At 41.1% G+C, this 22,339-nt stretch overlaps 1 protein-coding gene across 1 annotated transcript; it reads right to left on the bottom strand.

Moving 5' to 3' along the window:
• Window positions 1-2,815: 2,815 nt before the first annotated feature.
• LOC149302579 (zinc transporter ZIP6-like) lies at window positions 2,816-15,991 on the bottom strand. The gene is made up of 9 exons (XM_089482244.1): window positions 15,335-15,991; window positions 13,736-13,919; window positions 13,162-13,331; window positions 11,316-11,504; window positions 10,038-10,137; window positions 8,644-9,027; window positions 7,213-7,293; window positions 3,736-3,926; window positions 2,816-2,968 (listed from the first exon to the last, which is right to left on the bottom strand). Exons 1-9 carry the CDS (start codon window positions 15,989-15,991, stop codon window positions 2,816-2,818), a joined length of 2,109 nt encoding a protein of 702 aa, XP_089338370.1.
• Window positions 15,992-22,339: the final 6,348 nt, after the last annotated feature.

Below are 22,339 nucleotides of genomic sequence, written 5' to 3'. Positions count from 1 at the left end.
AACATATGTAAAGAAGGCAAAACTATGATTCAGCTTTTAGCTATAGCCAGGCACTCTTTAAAAAACAGATAAAAAAAACAAAAAAGGAAAAAAACCAACTATTTTACTGTATAAACAGCATCTTTCTATCCAAGGGTTTCTTCCAGAAGCAATGGACCAATTTTACTATGTGTTTGTTCAAAGACAAATCCCCTGTTTACTATGTAATGGATGAATACAAAATAACATACTGTTTTCCAGGCAGAAATGACTTTCTTTACGAGTCACTTCCACATATTTAGACTATCACTTACTAACATATAGTAAACTGAGAACATTAAAAAAAAAAAAAAATTTCTATAAAATAATTACACAATCTAGTGTGGCAAATAAAAATAAACTCGAAAATACATATTACAGCCAAGACAATTGCAGAAAGTACATGGATTGTGGTAATTTACAGTGATTAGAACAGGCCAGATATAACTATAGGGGTAAAAAATGACGTACACGTGACACAGGACAGAGCTGTCTGTTCCCATAAGACTTCCTTGTTTGTAAGGCAGTCCTCAGAACCTCTAACAAACCCCCTGCCCCCCTTAAAATCATGATACTCCATCGCATTATGATATGTATGATGTACTGTGATAATGGCGTCATGGAAAGGGATTAAAAAAGCGGCATCTGTAACACTTGGGAATGTTTACATATGTAGTAGATGCAAGCATATAGTCAATGTGCAGACTTCCTATGAGAAAAGTAGTAAGGGAACAGCATTTATGACATGGGGTCTTATCCACTACAACCTGTATTCAAGTGACCTTGACTGGAACGCTACGGAATTCAGTAAACGAAGTTGGCACATACCCTCTGCAATTGAGACTTTGTACCTGGCATGCAAAGTCCTGGCTTATCCAATAGGTAAAGGTAACTCATGGCTTAGAAGTATTTTAACCTCACAGTTACCGAGCCCTGATTATGCGTAAGTTAACAGGACATGGATCAGGAAACAATATACTCTAGAAGAGTTTCTCAGCGTACCTTGGTATCGATACTATACTGGCAACATCTACGGGGTATGGAAAAGCTCTGAATTCTAACAGATGTAGTAGGTTGCTGATATTAAAGATGGATAGCTAAAAAGAAAAATTAAAACATGTCTAGAAATGAGTTTAAATGCTGAGGGTTTAACATATCTGAGAGTGACGGGCTAGGAAATATATACCGCTGGTAACGGGTCTTCAGTGTGCTTAGTTTGTGCCCCAGGTTTAGAGCCATGGCAAACCGTGGCTCGATGTCCATTTTATTTGTGCTGCTCTATGTCTGGCTTACCCACCTCTAATACAGTATGTACGTCATTTCGATGAGATGCTTATGTGAGCCATTAAACGAAGTGCTAGCATTCTTTGATATCTCGCCATACCAACTGAACAGGGAAGGGGCAACTATTTCATAGTCCTCCATTTAACAGTCCCCAGAGAATTTTTTATACTGTATTTACATGCTGGTTGAATGTAAAAGTAAATGATTCATTACAGAAGGAGATCTATGTGTCGCTATTTTACAGCAGGTAAACGCATTCCCACAATCAATCTAAATTACATTTCATCTCTAATTGCCGTAGGATCATCACCTCTGATCTTGGTACACTTTCCACACTAAGGAGTCACAGCAACCAAAATTGCTTTAACGTTATCATAGATTCCCACATTATAGGTTTTTGTTACGTGCCAATAACTTATACACTGTGTTGCAGTACATTCAAGGCACCGACTTTTAAAAAGAGAAAGAAAAGGATAAAGGGATATTTGCAAAACAGAATTTGAGCTGTAAAATGTCTTGGCTTGTTTTTCTATTCACAGCAAGCAAAATAAAATACACTTGAGTAAAAAATCTACATCTGTAACAATCATACACTCACTCAAAGACACAAGGTACGCCACTTTCGGATGCCTTGTCCATCGTTTCGTACCTCAAGATCAGATAGTCAATGATATAGCAGACTGGACCAAATAAAAAAAATAGAGAAAAAATTGGCAAGGCACTAAATTACAAATCTCATGTCAATGTGCTGCGGGTGAAAGCACTAAGGGGCACGCTAGCCTATTCATCTAGGTTGACGTGGTCTAATATGGCACCAAAAAAACAAAAACAAAACCTGAGCTCAGTAGAGCTCGTCACCACTTCGCTCGTTCAGATCCACAGCAAGTCTTACTTGTAGAATAGCTGTAGATTCTAATGAAATCAACAAGGCCTCTGAACAGAAAGTTTGCCAAGTGCTAAACTCTAGAGCTGGCCCAAATTGCCTGTATTTGATATATCTAATTTAAATTTCCTAATGAGCAAATGCCCTGCTGTGGTCCACTTCTTACGTACATTACATTAGGTGTCCACGTAGCAGCCTCTTGTAACCATATAGTAAAGCAGCAGCGCCAATACTTTGGTCTAATGCATTTTAGGACTAAAAAAACAAAAACAAACTTAAAATGCAGTAACAGTTCCACGAACAAAGAATAGACTGGAATCAATGCCAATTCTGTCCTTATTTGTTGCTGTAAACAATTCAGCTTATTAAATAAATAAATAAAAAAATGATTTCCCATCATACTCTTGGCACGAACGTCCAGCTTAGTAATGAAGCCTTGCGCAGTCTTAACTGCGTGTTCTCTGACGGCAAGTACCAAAGTGCAGTAAACTTTTTGAAATAAGGATGGAAAACATTTCTACGAGAAAGCATTAGATGTACAAAACCACTCCAGTTCCCATATCATTAATAATACGATAACTTGTTAATTATTTTAGTGCCTCAAAGTAAACAAAACTAGACAACCTAAAGTTATAGGTTAATGCTGAACACGATTTTGTGTTCAAAAACAGAAATAACCAACATGATGAAAAATCCTAGTAGAATTCCAGCGTTTTGTAACAGAAAATATCCCCAGCGGCTGCAGCCATGATCACTTGCATCATTATGCAACATTTCTGGTACCTGCAGGGGGGACAAATGACATCATCAACATTACTTTACAGCTGAGATACATTGTTAATAAACAGAAATAAACATAAGTAAGCTTCTTTTAACAACTAGCCATGAAGTCTGTTACATGCCAGAGTCTTAAAATATCTACAATAACCACATTCCATATAATTAGACAAAATAAGGAGTGAAGATAGACATCCTATACAAAAGAGCTGTCAACATTACCCATTTGCAGACAGAGGATTTGGGCAAAGAACCAAGTTGAACAATAGTTTGCCAACACTGCTCTGGCTTAAATACAAATGACATGAATAATGTGCTCAAGAATATTATATCAATCCAACTTTACGTGTCTATGCTAAGAGCAATAAAAAAGGACCTTAACCCTTTAGGGAAGAGGGCTATTTACATTATAGGGCCATATCTGCTCCATCATTGCCATTATATGCCTTGGCGCGGGTGTAGTTTTTCTTTCTCACAATACGATGGACTATTACATCCAAGGCATTAAATGAAGATATTCTGGGCTGTAATAGTATGTTCACTGACCGCCGTGGTTAATGAATGTTAATTCATTTGGGGATGTGTTATTATCCTATGTATTTTTATAAATCATAAGACTGCAATAACCTTGGTTACGAGCCATTAGCTATGGTGCTACAGTGCAGTAACCGACAGCATGGGTCAAACAGGACACCCAAGAAGCAGAATACACTTTGTGCTGAGACAGGAGGAGTCATATATGGACCCAAAAGAAGGAAAATAAACACACTTACCATGTCAACAAACGCCACATACATGAATAGGCCAGCTGTAAGTGCAAAGATCCACATTGACACATTTTCTGCATAATGGCCAATAAGAATTCCAGTTATCATGCCCAAGTAGGCAAGCATGGCAGACAGCGCATTGTACAGCATTGCCTGCTTCACGGTCATACCAGCCTTCAGAAGAACTGCAAAGTCACCTGGGTACAAAACACAAAGGATACACTTTGGTTGGATCATCTCAGCCCAGAGAATATGCTTTTAAATAACCAAAAATACAGTTTTCTGTTATTAAGGTTGTTTCACACCATACAGATCTCTTCCATATCTAGGAGATCTCGACCTCGTCAGGCAAATGTCCTAACCCAGAATCTCGACTATTAGGCCCTTCATGAACAAAAGCAGGTACACCAGAGCTTGCCATGTTAACCGTATGTTTGTTCAAGCATTCATCTCCTGTATTTAGCGTATCTGTCCAAAGTAGGGCTTTGGTTTTAAACCCGATTCATCTATAACTCAATATTCATTACTAATTAAATAAAGGTGTACTACTTTTTAATGTTTCATAGCCAAAATATTCCCGTACATATTGCACTTTCCCCTTAAAGTTGGGGTTGGTGGGCTGCAAAGTTTTAATTTTTTTGATTTTCTGTTGGGGGGGTAAAAATATTTCTTAGAATGGTATATTTTTGCACTGTATAACACAACAGTCTATTGTTGTGGATTCCAAGGATGTCTTTTGTAACTAGAAGGCTCCCATGATGATGATGATGATATACTGACATCACAGCGGTCACTTTTTATTTTTGTAAGAGGGAAATTATTTTCTCGCCCTGATCTCCCCAGCCCTGCAGCCACGCTTTCCCCGATCACATCAGTTGTTCACCATGAAATCACTAACGACTGCGAAAGCCGCCAATAAGACAAAACAGTAGGACTACTTTTTAAAAAAAGAAATAAATGCCAATATATAATTTTTGATCATGTGGGACAAAAAAAAAAAAATCCTAGCATAGGATGTCATTGTACCTTAAAGGGTTAAACCATGAACTGGTTATGATTTTATCTTAAGAATAGATGCCTCAATTGGTTTTGGGTTTTTTTAGACACAAGAACTAGATTGTCAGGTTTTAGTTTTTTTAACTTGATAGAGGACATCAAATGATAAGGTGTCCAAAACAATAGGCGGTGGAGTGTTTATTTTCTGCATCAATAAAATTCTGCTATGAAAAATTTAGCAACAGGTCACAACCTGGCTTTTTGTCGACGGATTTGAACTGATTGTGCTGATTGTATGTTTTTGGGTTTTTCTTTCTACTGAAAATCACAATAAAACCTGCATAGTCATGCAAAGGGCCATGCCACAACCTTTATGTGTATCAGCTAAAAGAATGAGCAAATATCCATTTAATCAAACCCGACGTGTGAGAACTATGATGGAGAAGAACCACGACTGCCATTGTAAATCTATTTCAGCATCTGTATTTTTAAACTAATTCTTTTTAAACTAATTTTAAACTAATTGACTAATTCTTAATTACGTTGGTTATACCGAATAATGGATTCCTTCGAAAAAGCAATAAAAGACCAAACATTCAACTGCTGTAGCATTTGAAGCCTGCAGCCCTTCATATGAAATTTTTAATCAGATTAACAGATTTTTCTGTGAAAATGCTAACGCAGACTATTTTGGTAAGAACAAGGCATTCACCGGTACAAAGCATTGTTTCTTACTGGCCCTGGTAATGCACGTAGCATATGACTGTTGGAAGCAATGCATTCCTATACATACTATACTAATGCTTTTCCTATACAGATCTTCATTTCTATAAATACATCCGATTTTCTTTCATCAGCAACAAGAGAAACATGGAATATTAATCGGTTAAGGTGCGGGGGGGGGGTTAAACCGACCAACAAAAAAGTATCCCCATCATTACAGTTTTCTTTGCAAGTCCGCATCTACAATGTATCCTGTATGTCCCCAACGAGTTCTACAAGGGGCTGCAAGGCTAGAATGTAAACCTCCTTTAAAAAATAACAGATTAAAACACTGGCTTTCCTTATGTTACATTTTATCCCCTATGGATAATTGCATTTGAAAGGTACGTGTCTAATACAACGTTTTGGTTTATTCTTTTAAGATGTTTGTTTTCAATTGGACATGAGGCATGCAGAGGATTTATTTCCAATTGAGTAATAAGTCTTTTAGAAAACTGATCACTTTGTTACGCAATTTCATTTGCATTTTATTTAAAGTTCCTGTTCGGGAAGTTGAGCCCTTGCGCAACCGCTAACAGCAGTACGTGAACTATAGACAACTATTTATTGGGAAGAATGGTTGACACTGCAGATGGCTGCGCTTCAAACGCAAGCACAAACACAGTAATGGCGTTCTTCTAGTTGTAACTGGCCAGGTCCCCCAAATTATTCACAATTATCCATCAATATTATATTAATGTGTGTTAACCCCATAAAACCTTTGCGAATCTGCAGGGGACCTAAGGCAGCCCTGGTGAGCCGTCATTCATCCACCCCACACCGGTCTCATACGAACATGTGGGGGCTTTATGAACTGAAGCCTTGCGCTTACACTAAACAATAGGCTTCTTTCATGGTGAGCGAGTTCTGCTGATCTGTCACAGACAGATCAGCAGCCTCGGAAAACTAGAAAATATATACAATTGAACCAATTAGGCACTATGGCTGCCTGCTATCACGCCATTTAACCGTTTATTTTCTGTGTGCCTACCCTGCCGTATTAAGCGATCTGCTCTGTATATTTCAAAAACTATACAGTAACCTATGAACGTGGCATATTTCTGTCATCTGGAGAGGCAGCTGAATACATGTTGCTGATAAAATGTGCAAGAAATGGCAACCAACACAAAAAAATAATAATGGTTAACTCAGGCTGCATGAGAAGAGGCTAAATGCTCCCAGTGAAATACACTGGAAAGTCTACTTTTCAAAACGATATACTCTGTGGGTGATTTATTGTTTTATTTGTTTTTGATTATCACTACAAACCCATATACTAACTATGAAAATAATGCAAGACTTCAAACAGCAATGCATGCCATTTAATAGCTACAAAGGTATATAAGTTTTTGCATATGAGGGGTTTACAAACTCAGGACACTTATAAGAATATATTTGGGGTACTTTAGTGATAATTACCATAGCAATCCATGTTTTTTAATATATTATTCATACCAAATTTTGGACCATATATTTAAAAGTGGTATAAAAAGAAAGCCTTATCTGAACAAAATGATGTTTACTTAGAGTAAAAATGAGAAACAGGGATCATAGTTAAACATACTATATGTACTTACTATTCCCAGTAAAGAAGGGGTTAAAGGGATAAGACTATTCTAAATGACTTATTAATCACACAAGCTTAGCGAGATGGAAAATGCCACCTGTTACTCCAAATGCCAAGTACATAGCAGCCCTCTTTTACACCCAGTCTTCTTTACATACCTAATTCATGTGGCAATTCATGACAGAAAACAGCCACAGACGTGCTTAATCCACTGGATAAACCCTCGGTAAATGCCGCTCCTGTAATTCAATAGGCATACATTTAGCACCAAAAAGCAGAAATAGGGTGTCATCGGAATAATATACCGCATCTAACATTCAATTTTTAAAATCATACACACGTTATTTAGAAACGCAAAGAAAATATGAAAAAAATACTCGCTTGTGATACAGTCCATACAAATTCTGAATAATAATTATACATCCAATACTTAAGGCCACTTCTCCTTACTTATCCTTTGGGCATCTCTGTAGCCTCTGATCACCCCATTCTCCTGCAAACCCTTCATTCTTTACAGCATCTGTGACACGGCTCTTCAGCTACTCTGTCTCTCTGATGGCGTGCTTTAGGGATCAATTCCGGGGTCTCTACTCTTCTCTACAAACACTAATATCTCATCTTTTGGACTCCAGCACCACCTCCAAGATGATAATACACTAATCTAACTTTCTCCTGACCCGTCTCCCTCTCTTCAAACTGCTCCTGGATGACATCCCACTACCTAAAGCTCAACGTAACAAACACTCAGCATCTGGTTATTCACTCATGTCCTCTATTTCCAATATGTCCATCGTTGTCCCACAAGCTACCCAACTGACCACATCCCGCTCTAACACCCACTCACTCTCCAAATTCTGCTGACTTTACCTTAAACATTAGCTTATATATATACACACACACATCTAAAAAAAAAAAAAAAAGGATAATCATTAAATACTGAGGTATATACTATAACAATCTATTAAAATAGTAAACTGTAACATCACTACTTTACACAGTATGGGAAGTTATAGACGTTAAAAACGACTTTTCTGTGATTGAAGAATTGCATACAACCTACTAAACTATTGTAAGCTAACTAACTAATACTGTAAGAAGGTAGCAGAATAACCACTTTGCATTGCTACAAACCAGCCAAGGTAATCCTGCAAGTTTTACTTTACTGAGAGGGTGCTAGATAAGCACAACCGCATCCCAGCAGAAGTGGTTGCATTTAATATGGTAGGGGAATTTAAATATGTCAATATTGCAATTTTCTGTGGACTTTTAAATACCACATCAGAAGACTGACGGTGGATTTATTAAATTTATGCCATTGTAGGGTGGAAGGAAATAGTTGTGCCGAAGCCAAAGTGTGCAATAGGTCAGCACACCCTGCCAACACCCTGTAACGACAAAAAGCTAAACCATACTGGGACTTAGGCCAAGGATCAAAGTCACAATGAGAAAACAAGATAAAAAATCTGTTTAGGGTTGAAGGCGAGATGCCAATGTTACATATTAAGAGATTAATGGTGTGTGTAGAATGGGCATTTTGAAAAAATAAACCTGTTACCCAACAGTACAAAGGAAGGCTTTGTTTTGCTTACCTATGGCTAAGCCATCACTAAAGTTGTGCAAACCATCACCCATGATCACCATCCAGGCCAACGTGGCAATTCCGGCATCTTTTAGTTCTTCCCTGGAGTAGCGCTGAGAATGGCTGTGTGGGTGGTGGTTTTGGTGATGGTGGTGGTGGAGAATGTGATGATAGTCATGATGATGATGAATCAGATCATCAGACTGACCAAGAGTATCATGGAAATGGGAATGACACTTGTTCTCACAGCCTCTAGATCCATATTTTAGGTAGTCTGCTTCATCATCTGGATGAGCAATCATTATTTCTTCCTCTTCTTCCTCCGGGGCTGTTGGCTGTCGACTCTGGAACTGGGAGGCATCTTGTGTTTCTGTCTCCAAATAACTCTCGTGATCTTGAATTACAAAAAACAAATGTGAAACAGATTTAATATAAGTTTACTTATATACCAGCTGAATCAGAATGACCAAAAATATAAATCAAACTGTTTCCAAAAAAATAAAGAATGATGTAATTTTCAATTAGAAAATATTGCCAGTAGCCCGAGCATGTGAGAAAACAAGGTGTGCTCTCAAAATATTATCATCTGTGTTGGTGATGTCAGAGATACTAGGATATACAAACAGCAAAGACACAAATGTTCTGCCATGACTTTACACTGAGCCAGACATTGATGGTGGTACAGCATAACTGCCATCACTTTACACTGAGCCAGACATTGATGGTGGTACAGCATAACCACCATCACTTTACACTGAGACAGACATTGTTGGTGGTGCAGCATAACTGGACAGTATGCTTAGAATTCAAATCGAACAACGTAATACATAACAATGTACCACAAAACAAAGTGATTGTTCATTAACGTGAGTGCTCTTGGGCAATAAATACAAAGTAAATAGTAAGTCAATGACCACAACAGTTACTTAAAACTACATCTAACTGAACCATCACAACAGTTGGTGGAATTAACTTAGAGTTGATCAAGTTAGAATTTGTATTTTTAAGATTAGGACTTAAGAAAGAGTATAGGACAGTATTGCATTTTCATGTGCTTTTAAGCACTATATACCCATAACCCGTAGGGTCCCTGTCTAGTTGCAGAAATAGGGAGTGTTGAACCCTCGCCAAATCTACAGCTGATAAAATATGTTCAGGACATAGGACTGTTATCGAAAGAGCAAAAATGTAATAATGATTATATGATAATGATCCACATGGCTTGTTTGAAAGAAGCTAGTCTTAAACACAGAAAGAAAGCATACAATAGGTAACTGTAAAATATCTTAAACTACAGTGCAATATATGGGGACAATTCAAATTAAATGTGGTTTAGGAGCAATTGTTCTATTAATGATAACATTAACTAAAATGTATGTCACGCGACAACTTCAATGGACTTACTAGAGCCGGCATCTGATCCTCCCTTCTCTTCAATATTTGAATGATTGGACAGGTTCTTTTTAATTTCTAATTCCTCTTCATTTTCATTCTTTTTCTGATTCTTAAAGAAATGTAAAAAAAAAAAATGGAATGGGGGAAACTATTAATTTAAACTACAGTACAGTTTTAGTTAAATTACTCATTTCTGAACTGCTTCATTCTACAAAGCTTTGCTTAAGCCAGGAAAATGACATGTATTAGAAACGCAGGGGGTCTATTAACAAAAGTTTTGCCAAGATTATACTAATGCTGTGGTAGCCGTTCAACCATTGAAATATGGCTTGTCAGGCATCCTGGATATACCTTTCGTAATTAATTTCTAACATTTTTGTTTTATTTGTACTTTTGCCCCTCTTATGCTAAAAAATCCTTTGTTAATTGTTAAGTAACTGTTCCACTTAGACAAGGCATTTATGGTACTGACTTCTAAGCTAAGGAAAAAAAACCTTAGCAAGTCAGTGCTTTGATTTTTCTTAGGAAGGTGTAATCACATCAAATAACTATAAATAAAAATAAACTTTTAGTAAAAGTTTACATGGTAACAACCTATTAGCGTCTGTTTTTGTGTCCACGACAAAAATGGATGCAACTTGATTAAATAGTGATTTCTGGGAAATGTGTGGGCATTCAACTGCACTAGGAATGATGTTTGTAATGCGGCATTTTGTTACAAAAGTGTAATAGAAGAAAGCACCTTTCATTTTCTGTGATACAATTCCAGGAGGAGAGCTGCATTGTGCTTCTAGGCAAGGCTGCAACAATTAGCAATAAGGTGTAACCAGGTATTTATTTATTTATTTGGGAGGAAAAAGTATAAACACTAATGCAAGTCAATAAGCGCAGGCTCCTCAACAAACAATGAACAGACTTAGTAGGGTTCTTTAATATACATTCTTCACAGTTATAACCCCCCCATCCCATTGAAATCAATGCACATGTGCACTGTGTCTTTTTAGACCCCTCTGAAGCCCTTGCTAAGCCAACAGTGGAGAATATATCATGTGGGTACAGGCAGCAGGAGACATGTTTGGCTGAACATATCTCCTGCAAACCTGGGAGAGGGGAAGACGCAAATGCATATGTTGTCGAGAACACACATTCAGTGCAGAACTGCACTCAGATTAGACCGTTGAGTGGTGATGGAAGACAATAACACAATCCTAAACAAACATTAGTATTACAATGTAAACTCAGCAGATTCAGAAAAAAAAAAAACTATAAATACTGCAAGAATATTACCTTTTGCTTTTTGTCCTTATATTGCTTGATCAAGGTGATCAAATGCTCCACCAGAAACATCAAGTACAGTCCTCCCAGTGCTGTCAGTCCTTTCCATGTTGCATCTAAATGATCACTTTCTTCTTCTTTGTCATCTACATGGCCGCTTGCATCTGGAAACCCACCATGGCTGTGATGTTTTGAATGAGACTAAATCACAAAAATGAAATTATGACAATGAGATTTACGTTCTTTTGAGATGTCCCTTTTATGTCACAAATAGCTGATGGCTATAACCAGTAGTTGACTAGTGCCCTTGTGGAGATAAAATGCTTTATTTCACCCATTGGGCAAGGTTTCAAAAATATCAAGTGAGATACAGTATTCTCTAAATTAATCTGAGGAGGGATTTCATTGAAACCCTGTTCTCAAACATGGCTTACATGGAAAAGTAGGCAAAAAAATGGGAAGCTTTGCCAGGTACAAACTACACCTACAAATTGAAGTGAGATTAATACATTTCGATAAAACCTCAATTACGTGTAACTGAGACCCATTACTTGTCAGTTTACCCTACAAGAAGGGTAGTGTTAGGTCTGGATACCTCCAAAAAGATATGATCGGATTCTAGTTTATCGTGAACAATTAATAGATATTCATGTATATATATATATGCTTATGTGATTTGCTTTGTATACAAATACCGTATTTGCTCGATTATAAGACGAGGTTTTTTTCAGAGCAAATGCTCTGAAAAATACCCCTCGTCTTCTAATCGGGGTCGTCTTCTAATCAGACCTCAAATAGAGTCTGATTCGGAGACTAAGATCCAGATCCCCCGCACCGCTGCAGGGGACCTGGATCCTCCTGTCTCACCCCCCCCCCCATCATACACACTTACCGGTGCTTCCTGCTGTATTGCCGGGGCAGCGGGTTGACGTCTACGCGATCCGCGTAGACAACGTCCGCTGCAGCCGGAAGGAGGTGTGGCTAGCAGCGGGGGTTGTCTGCGTCCGTCGCGTAGACCTTCCCCGACTGTCAGAGATCTCTGATCTCTGACAGCCGGGGAAAGTATACGCGACGGACGCATACAAACCCCCGCTGCCAACTCCACCTCCTTCCGGCTGCAGCAGAAGGCGACGTCAACCCGCTGCCCCGGCTGGAAGCACCGGTAAGAGAGGGCTGAGAGGGGAGAGAGGAGAGAGGAGAGGGGAGGAGAGGGGGAGGGGGGGGGGGAGAGTGTGTGTGTGTGTGTGTTAGTTAAATGGGGGCATAGGGCATTTCTGGAGTGGCGTTAAGGGGGCATTTAATAGAGCACTCTGCCTCCTGAAATGCCTTATACCTCCCTATATGCCACTCTGCCCCATAATATGCCTTTTAACCCCCTAAATGCCAGAGTGGCATATAGGGGTATAAGGCATTTCTGGAGGCAGAGTGCTCTATACAATGCCTTTTAACTCCCTTAATGCCACTCTGCCTCCTGAAATGCCTTATACCTCCCTATATGCCACTCTGCCCCATAATATGCATTTTAACCCCCTAAATGCCAGAATGGGATATAGGGGTATAAGGCATTTCTGGAGGCAGAGTGGCATATAGGGGGTCAAAAGGCATACCATGGGGCACAGTGGCATATAGAGGGTTAAAAGGCATATCATGGGCCACAGTGCCATATTGGTGTGGCAAGCCTGGGGGCAGATGTGCGTAACTGGGGGACAGGCTGGAAAATACAAGAAATAAAAACTTTTTTCCTAAGTTAATATTCAGATTTTGGGGGGTCGTCTTATAATCAGGGTCGTCTTATAATCGAGCAAATACGGTATATAAAATACACTTTAGAAAAACATACACAAAAAAACAAACTTACATGTGGAAGGAGATGTAAAAAGGCATCTCCACTCAATGTGCCAACCGCTAGAGCCACTAGAAAACTTAATAAGAATTTGAAGAAGACTCTGTTCATGAGTGGTACCAAAATAATGCCCAGCAATGACAGAACACTGATGACAGTGATTGATATGAAGCCACCAATCCAAGCTGTACAATAGACAAGAAAATAACATTCAGATGCAATACTCAAATAGGGATTAATTTATTAATAGGCTAAACATACAGGGCTGATTACAAAACAAAATAAATATCATATACACATGGGTTTCCACCAGGAAGGTTAAAAGTTGCAAACAAAAATATGAACTGGGTTATCTATTATGTTGAGCAAAATGGCACAAGTAGATCTGTAATTTTGTTATTTCACCAAATGATCTCGACGTTTAAGAAAAAAAAAAATTCTGCTATGACTCACAACTATTAAAATAACGCAGTATGTGTTTTTAATTGAAAGAACAACTTAGCTACTACAATTTAACGCATGAGAAATATGTACAATATCAGAAGTCTATTGCAGAGCCGAGCGTTCAGGCTGAACATCGAATTCTTACCTACTTTCACGGAATACACGCTAGTTTCGCTCAAAGACATAGCTTTGTCAGGTTTGTGGGCCAAGCAGGACTGCCTATCGATCTGATTAATAATGGCCGGGCAGATGTAGCCAAATTCTGCTTCTCCGAGAAGCACCTGGACGTCCATCCCGTGTGTGCTGAGGATTCGGGAGGCATTCAGACACTGAGTAAAGAAAGATTAAAGAACGATATTAAATGTTATATATTTTACAGACTTAGTAGGTTTCAAAATACAAATACACAGTTTGCTTGTCATCTTCACAAAGCATTAAGCGGTCCATGGAAATGAACAGATCTCGATCACGGAACATGGATGAGTTTGGAAACAACTGAAGAAATTGCAAAGTGAATGCAAATGAAAACACGTCGGCAATTCATATCCGGTAGTTCTTTTGGACAAAATTGTGAGTGGTTTTCTGAAAAAAAAAATGCACGTCCCCAGTTCGGGAATATACTATTTAAACTTCTAATGAGAATAGTTTGGATACACGTCTGGGGCAGGGTTAAGATATACATTCCTTTCCTGAGTTTAAGTGTTCTATTAAAGGGATTACAGTCCCCGACAGCTTAACTAAAGACAAATGCATATTAAATTTCTTCGAGATATGAAAAAACACCTAGGCAGTAGAAGCTGCCGCTCCCCACCTAATCTATGGTCTGACGAGTCTATCTACTGAAGACCCCCTGCTACATCTGTTGAGCCAGCGCTGAAGAAGAATACAGGTAACTTTATCACATGCCAGGAGATAGAAAACAGCTCGGGGTAGGAAAAGGGATAAATGCCATAGTGGGGGATTCTGCAGACCCCCCCAGAAATCTGCAAGGGTGAAACCATGTTCATTAAAGGAGCCTCTCAGCTAGCACATGCATTGAAGCGCATCTTGATGGTTGGAGTGTCCCTTAATGTGAAAAAGTAAGATTAGCTTCATGTAAAAATTAGAACAATGAGTTTGTTACATGAGCTGCTCTCTCTTTTACATTAGTGTTTATAGAAGGTGCGCATTAAAATCTATAGGGTGCATTTCTATTACACAGGCAAGCCTAGAGTAATCTGAGCCCGGGGGCTTGTAAGCTTTTAGATGTATTGTAATCGTAGTCACTTTAGTGTTTCACTGGAGGTGATTTACGGTTTTCTAATTCACTATATTCTTGCACAATTTGTGATGGCAGCAGATGAACACCGGTTTACGCTCTTACGCTATGATTAGATTTACCAGACCCGACAAGCTGGAAGAAGCAGTGACAAACAAGCAATCTGGAACTATTCTGCATCTCACATTCACTTTGCTTTCTGGCGCAATATCTTGATTTTTTTTTATAACTGTGATTTATGGGTTTTTTGGATTATTCATCTGATTTTGGCTCACATACCACATAGTTTCCCAATTTTAGTAGATTACTCGTGATGTGTAACATCTGTAGGATGGAGCAATAATAAGTTTGTGAAAAGCACACGTGGCGCGTGTGGTTTGTAAGTCAGATTCAGATGATGGTCACATACTGGATATCACCTATGTCCTGCCTACCTGTGATATACATCCAATACCCTATAGGGGATTCTGCATGCTCCGGACATACCTGCATCCTGACAGTGTAGGGGAGCCATGCACTGACAGCATTGACATAATAAGTGTATACAGCGCTGGGTACGTTGTTATCCCATCTCACCCACCGTGACCCCTTTACCTCTATGTGCTGTGCCCCCGCAGCGACACTGCCAGACTTGCCGCCAGCGCTGTGACTCTCCTCCGCTCTCCCATTGGTCTGGGGGCTCGGTGACGTCACGTGTCCCCTGTCAGTCGTCTCCCCCTCACAGGTTTGGCCGCGGTCCGGGGAATGGGGGTGAGGGAGGTGGTGGTGATGATGATGATGGGGACCGGGGTGTTTGTGATGGTGAGGGTGCTGCTCGGCCTTCCTGTGAATGCTCCTCAGCCTCTCCACCCCCAGGCTCTTGAGCAGCTGCCGGAAACCGGACCAACTCAGGCTCTGGTTATTATCGCCGTACCGCTGGAACAGGAGCAGCAAGTGGTGGCGCTGAGCGCTCGCTGCCAACACGGAGTCTACCAGAGGGGGCACGGGGCTCGAGGACGGCACCAGGCTACTACCGGACACAGAGCTTCCTCCTTGAGGTGGCAACGTGACGGTGATCGCTACGTCTTCCCCGGTGGTCCTCTGACATAATATGGCGGCAATTAGCAGCCAAGAGAAGTCAGGCCGGTTTACCGGCGGCCCCATCCTTGTAAGCGCAGATTCCGTCTCATCCGCACAATGGGAGAACGAACCGAGACACGAGGGGAGGACACGCCTACGGTGTCATTGTGCTGACACGGAGTAGGGGCGGAGTCAATGCCTGGTGGTTGACCCCGCCCCTTCGGTAGTGTGCCCAGAATCAGTTTGATGCTGGAAAATTTTAACACCAGACCTGAAAGCCACATGCCTGACGTAAATGAGGCGCTATTATTTGGATACAAAACAAAGAATTTGATGGCAGATAAGAACCATTCACTCCATTGAGTTTGCCCATCACATTCAGGATAAAAGTATGCCTTTTAACGCCCTACATGCCACTCTGCCTCCAGAAATGCCTTATACCCATATATGCCACCCTGGCATATAGGGGGTTAAAAGGCATATCATGGGACAGAGTGGCTTTAGTTCAAGGAGCTGGGAGGTGTTCTTGATCTAAGGCTTGTTGTTTCATGTTTAAATCACATTACTGTGTTAATCTCACCCGCTAATATTATTTTTTTTTATTTAATGCCAACAATTTACGCAGCGCTCAATTACAAGACATATATTGAAGGGGTATGAGAAGACTAGAATTGACAGACTAAGACAAACCAATACTTTAGGTGGAGAGAGTCCTGCTCGCAAGCTTACAATCTTGAGTCGGAGTAAGTTCCACTTATCTACTACGGTAGCGGCTAGTTCCTACCCAGTAGAAGGACTCTGGTGATGTCAGCAGACCATGTGACTGTGTGGTCACATGGTACAAAGAACTACAGGAAGAAGAAGAAGCAGCAGCGCGGGACGTGCAAATGGGCTGTGCTGGGCTGCTGTTTCTTTTTCAATAACATGGGATGTGAGGATGAAGCTTTAACAGAACTCCTGAAAATACAGAATGTTATGGAGAACACTCACTGGCACGAGAACGAACCGAGACACGAGGGGAGGACACGCCTACGGTGTCATTGTGCTGACACGGAGTAGGGGCGGAGTCAATGCCTGGTGGTTGACCCCGCCCCTTCGGTAGTGTGCCCAGAATCAGTTTGATGCTGGAAAATTTTAACGCCAGACCTGAAAGCCACATGCCTGACGTAAATGAGGCGCTATTATTTGGATACAAAACAAAGAATTTGATGGCAGATAAGAACCATTCACTCCATTGAGTTTGCCCATCAGATTCAGGATAAAAGTATGCCTTTTAACGCCCTACATGCCACTCTGCCTCCAGAAATGCCTTATACCCATATATGCCACCCTGGCATATAGGGGGTTAAAAGGCATATCATGGGACAGAGTGGCTTTAGTTCAAGGAGCTGGGAGGTGTTCTTGATCTAAGGCTTGTTGTTTCATGTTTAAATCACATTACTGTGTTAATCTCACCCGCTAATATTATTTTTTTTTATTTAATGCCAACAATTTACGCAGCGCTCAATTACAAGACATGTATTGAAGGGGTATGAGAAGACTAGAATTGACAGACTAAGACAAACCAATACTTTAGGTGGAGAGAGTCCTGCTCGCAAGCTTACAATCTTGAGTCGGAGTAAGTTCCACTTATCTACTACGGTAGCGGCTAGTTCCTACCCAGTAGAAGGACTCTGGTGATGTCAGCAGACCATGTGACTGTGTGGTCACATGGTACAAAGAACTACAGGAAGAAGAAGAAGCAGCAGCGCGGGACGTGCAAATGGGCTGTGCTGGGCTGCTGTTTCTTTTTCAATAACATGGGATGTGAGGATGAAGCTTTAACAGAACTCCTGAAAATACAGAATGTTATGGAGAACACTCACTGGCACGAGAACGAACCGAGACACGAGGGGAGGACACGCCTACGGTGTCATTGTGCTGACACGGAGTAGGGGCGGAGTCAATGCCTGGTGGTTGACCCCGCCCCTTCGGTAGTGTGCCCAGAATCAGTTTGATGCTGGAAAATTTTAACGCCAGACCTGAAAGCCACATGCCTGACGTAAATGAGGCGCTATTATTTGGATACAAAACAAAGAATTTGATGGCAGATAAGAACCATTCACTCCATTGAGTTTGCCCATCAGATTCAGGATAAAAGTATGCCTTTTAACGCCCTACATGCCACTCTGCCTCCAGAAATGCCTTATACCCATATATGCCACCCTGGCATATAGGGGGTTAAAAGGCATATCATGGGACAGAGTGGCTTTAGTTCAAGGAGCTGGGAGGTGTTCTTGATCTAAGGCTTGTTGTTTCATGTTTAAATCACATTACTGTGTTAATCTCACCCGCTAATATTATTTTTTTTTATTTAATGCCAACAATTTACGCAGCGCTCAATTACAAGACATATATTGAAGGGGTATGAGAAGACTAGAATTGACAGACTAAGACAAACCAATACTTTAGGTGGAGAGAGTCCTGCTCGCAAGCTTACAATCTTGAGTCGGAGTAAGTTCCACTTATCTACTACGGTAGCGGCTAGTTCCTACCCAGTAGAAGGACTCTGGTGATGTCAGCAGACCATGTGACTGTGTGGTCACATGGTACAAAGAACTACAGGAAGAAGAAGAAGCAGCAGCGCGGGACGTGCAAATGGGCTGTGCTGGGCTGCTGTTTCTTTTTCAATAACATGGGATGTGAGGATGAAGCTTTAACAGAACTCCTGAAAATACAGAATGTTATGGAGGCAGAAGAAAACTTGAATCTGTAAAATAATTCACAGTGAGTCTCTCTCTCTCTCTCTCTCTCTCTCTCTCTTTCTCTCTCTCTCTCTCTCTGTCTCTGTGCCAGTGATTGTGTGTCTCTCTCTCTGTGCCAGTGATTGTGTCTCTCTCTGTGCCAGTGATTGTGTCTCTCTCTGTGCCAGTGATTGTGTGTGTGTGAGTGTGTGTCTCTCTCTCTGTGTCAGTGAGTGTGTCTCTCTCTCTGTGTCAGTGACTGTGTGTCTCTCTCTCTGTGTCAGTGAGTATGTGTCTCTCTGTGCCAGGGAGTGTGTGTGTGTCTCTCTCTCTCTGTGTCAGAGTGTGTCTCTCTCTCTGTGTCAGAGTATGTCTCTCTCTCTGTGACAGTAAGTGTCTCTCTCTGTGCCAGTGAGTGTCTCTTTCTCTGTGCCAGTGAGTGTCTCTCTCTCTGTGTCAGTGACTGTGTGTATCTCTCTCTGTGTCAGTGAGTATGTGTCTCTCTCTCTGTGCCAGTGAGTGTGTGTGTCTCTCTGTGTCAGAGTGTGTGTCTCTCTCTCTGTGCCAGTGAGTGTCTCTCTCTCTGTGCCAGTGAGTGTCTCTCTCTCTGTGCCAGTGAGTGTCTCTCTCTGTGCCAGTGAGTGTCTCACTCTCTCTCTGTGCCAGTGAGTGTCTTGCTCTCTCTCTGTGCCAGTGAGTGTCTCACTCTCTCTCTGTGCCAGTGAGTGCCTCGCTCTCTCTCTGTGCCAGTGAGTGTCTCAGACTCCCTCTGTGCCAGTGAGTGTCTCACTCTCTCTCTGTGCCAGTGAGTGTCTCACTCTCTCTCTGTGCCAGTGAGTGTCTTGCTCTCTCTCTGTGCCAGTGAGTGTCTCAGACTCTCTCTGTGCCAGTGAGTGTCTCAGACTCTCTCTGTGCCAGTGAGTGTCTCAGACTCTCTCTGTGCCAGTGAGTGTCTCAGACTCTCTCTCTCTCTGTGCCAGTGGGTGTCTCAGACTCTCTCTCTGTGCCAGTGAGTGTCTGAGACTCTCTCTCTCTCTGTGCCAGTGAGTGTCTCAGACTCTCTCTCTGTGCCAGTGAGTGTCTCAGACTCTCTCTCTCTGTGCCAGTGAGTGTCTCAGACTCTCTCTCTCTGTGTCAGTGAGTGTCTCAGACTCTCTCTCTCTGTGCCAGTGAGTGCCTCAGACTCTCTCTCTTTGCCAGTGAGTGTCTCAGACTCTCTCTCTGTGCCAGTGAGTGTGTCACGCTGTCTCTCTCTGTGCCAGTGAGTGCGTCTCTCGCGCGTCCGCTCAACTCTCCTGCACATCATTTTTTAGTGAATAGACTCATTTGTTATAGACTAAATGCCATGTCTGTAATTGAGACCTTCACAATGTACATGAGAATGTGATAAAATAAAGCAACAGCTGTATATGTTTCAAAATAATAGTAATAATAATAATATATGTTGACGAATAATTAAATGAACATAACGTATGTAATATATCTGGAATTGCAATTAAAAATCAGTTTGTTTGTTTTTTGTTTTTTTTCTTCTACAGTCTATCTCAACCACTCACAAAACATTAACTTTTTAGTGACATGGGTAGATTAATAGATTACGTCCTCATGGTGGCAGCTTTTTGGAATAGGAGCCAGGCATAAGCTGTTGCCCACGGAGTATTGTGCAGCGGACAAGTGCAAAGGTATTAGGAACAGCTCAGCTGTGTGCGTCGGACTGCCATACACAAGAGAGAATATCCAAGAAAGACACAACCAATGGAGCCTTTCTCCTGCTCAGGTGATTAGGGACCACACAGGGTTAAGGTGTGAATCCAGGACAGATGGAAGACAATTATACAATTATTCTAGTCTTGATGTTCGAATAATTGGAATTTTAATAAAGACAGGAGGCTCATATTCGCTACAATACCGGTAAGTTCTCTTCATGTTTATCCTTCTTCCCTTCCACAAGTGGCTGGTCCAATTTTTCCCACTATTGGGAATTACCGTATTGGCTCAAATATAGGCCGCACTTTTTCCCCCTACTTTAAGTCTTTAAAGTTGGGGTGCGGCCTATATTCGGGGTCTAGCGCAGCAGGGTTAGGATACAGATCCCCCGCACCGGTGCAGGGGACCCGCATCCTACTCTCTGATACGCTCAGACAGCCTCCCCTGCCAGCACTTTCCACGGGGGGGGGTGCCGGCACCCGAGGTTGTCTAAGCGCATCGTGCGGACGGTCACCGGCTGCGGAGGTTGTTTACCCGCATCGCCGCAGCCGGTGACGCACAATGCGTTTTACCTCTGCCCCCAAGACTTACCAGAGCAGACTCCCGGGTGTCTTGCGGGGCCGGCGGGGGACATCTACGCAATACGAGTATACAACTTCCGGTGCCGATCAGGAGGCATCCAGGGACACCAAACACTTACCTTTGGATGGACTGTGACCGCTCCGGAGAGCGGTCACAGCCGCAGCTGCCAGTGATCTTCTGCAAGATGGCGGCGGCCCGGGAAAAAAAACAATAAAGGTGAAAAAGTTCGCTAGACGTCTCCTGACCCTCTAGAGAACTCTGGCTCCATTTGCAGGTTGAATACGGGTACTGCATTCAACCATGCAAGTCAATGGAGCCCAGCTTTCTAATCACAGTGTGATTAGTAAAAATAAATTAAAAAATAAAATTAATAATAATTAGAAAAAAATAGTAAAAAAAACAGTAAAATGTAAAAATAATTTCCCACTGATGTCACTATCAGGGGAACCTGCAAGTTGAAAAAAATTTTTACATTTTTTTTTTAAAAAAGGCAAAAAAAATAAAATATATATATAAAAAATATATTTTTGTGAGCAAGTCCTAAAATCAGCACATTAGCTTAAAACATTTCTCGCATGGAAAGAGTTAAAATACTGGCATATTAAATGCCCATGGGGTGTCTACTTTTAAAAAATGTATGATTTGATGAAGTAAATTGAATTGGCCAGGTTCAACAATGTCCCAAATAACACGGGGGGAAGGATGGCCACACATCTAATTTCCAATTAGAAAAATGCACACGTACCAAATGTGGCCTTTTAGTTCCCCCCAAAAAACCCATGCATGTGGGGTATCACTGCGCTCAGGAGATGTTGCTGAACACATATTGGGGTGTCATGTGACAGCGGCATAAACCAGGAGCTGTAAATTCATACATAAAGTAGGTGTGTGGGGGAAAAATACACACAAAAAAATACTACTGCAAACTTTGAAAAAATTCTGGTGGTAAAATGTGTGCATGGAAAGAGTTAAAATACTAGCATTTGAAATACCCTGGGGTGTCTATTTTTCAAAAATATATGGCTTTATTGGGCACACTGAAATGGCCCGGCTCAAAGATGTACCAAATAGGGCATGGGCAGTGGATCCCTAAATGCCAAAGTTCAACATTGAAAAATGCGCATTTCCCAAATGTGGCCCTTTTGCCCCCAAACAGCCAGGCAAAATCATTCATGTGAGGTATCGCTGTACTCAGGAGATGTTGCTAAACACATATTGGGGTGTTTTATGATAGTGACATATACCAGAACCTGTTTATTCATACCTAAAGTAAAATGTGTGTGAAAAAACAAATGCAAAAAAAATTACTACCATAAAGTTTGACAAAGGCTGATGGTAGAATTAGTGCTTGGAAAGGGTTAAAATACTAGCATTTGGAATACCCTGGGCTGTCTAGTTTTCAAAAATATATGACTTGATG

The sequence above is a fragment of the Sceloporus occidentalis genome, unplaced genomic scaffold, assembly GCF_023333645.1.
Source record: "Sceloporus occidentalis isolate IW3139 unplaced genomic scaffold, rSceOcc1.0.p SCAF_18, whole genome shotgun sequence".
Lineage (NCBI taxonomy): Eukaryota > Metazoa > Chordata > Lepidosauria > Squamata > Phrynosomatidae > Sceloporus > Sceloporus occidentalis.
Note: the sequence above shows the minus strand (reverse complement) of the source record. Positions and strands in the feature narration are given on the sequence as shown.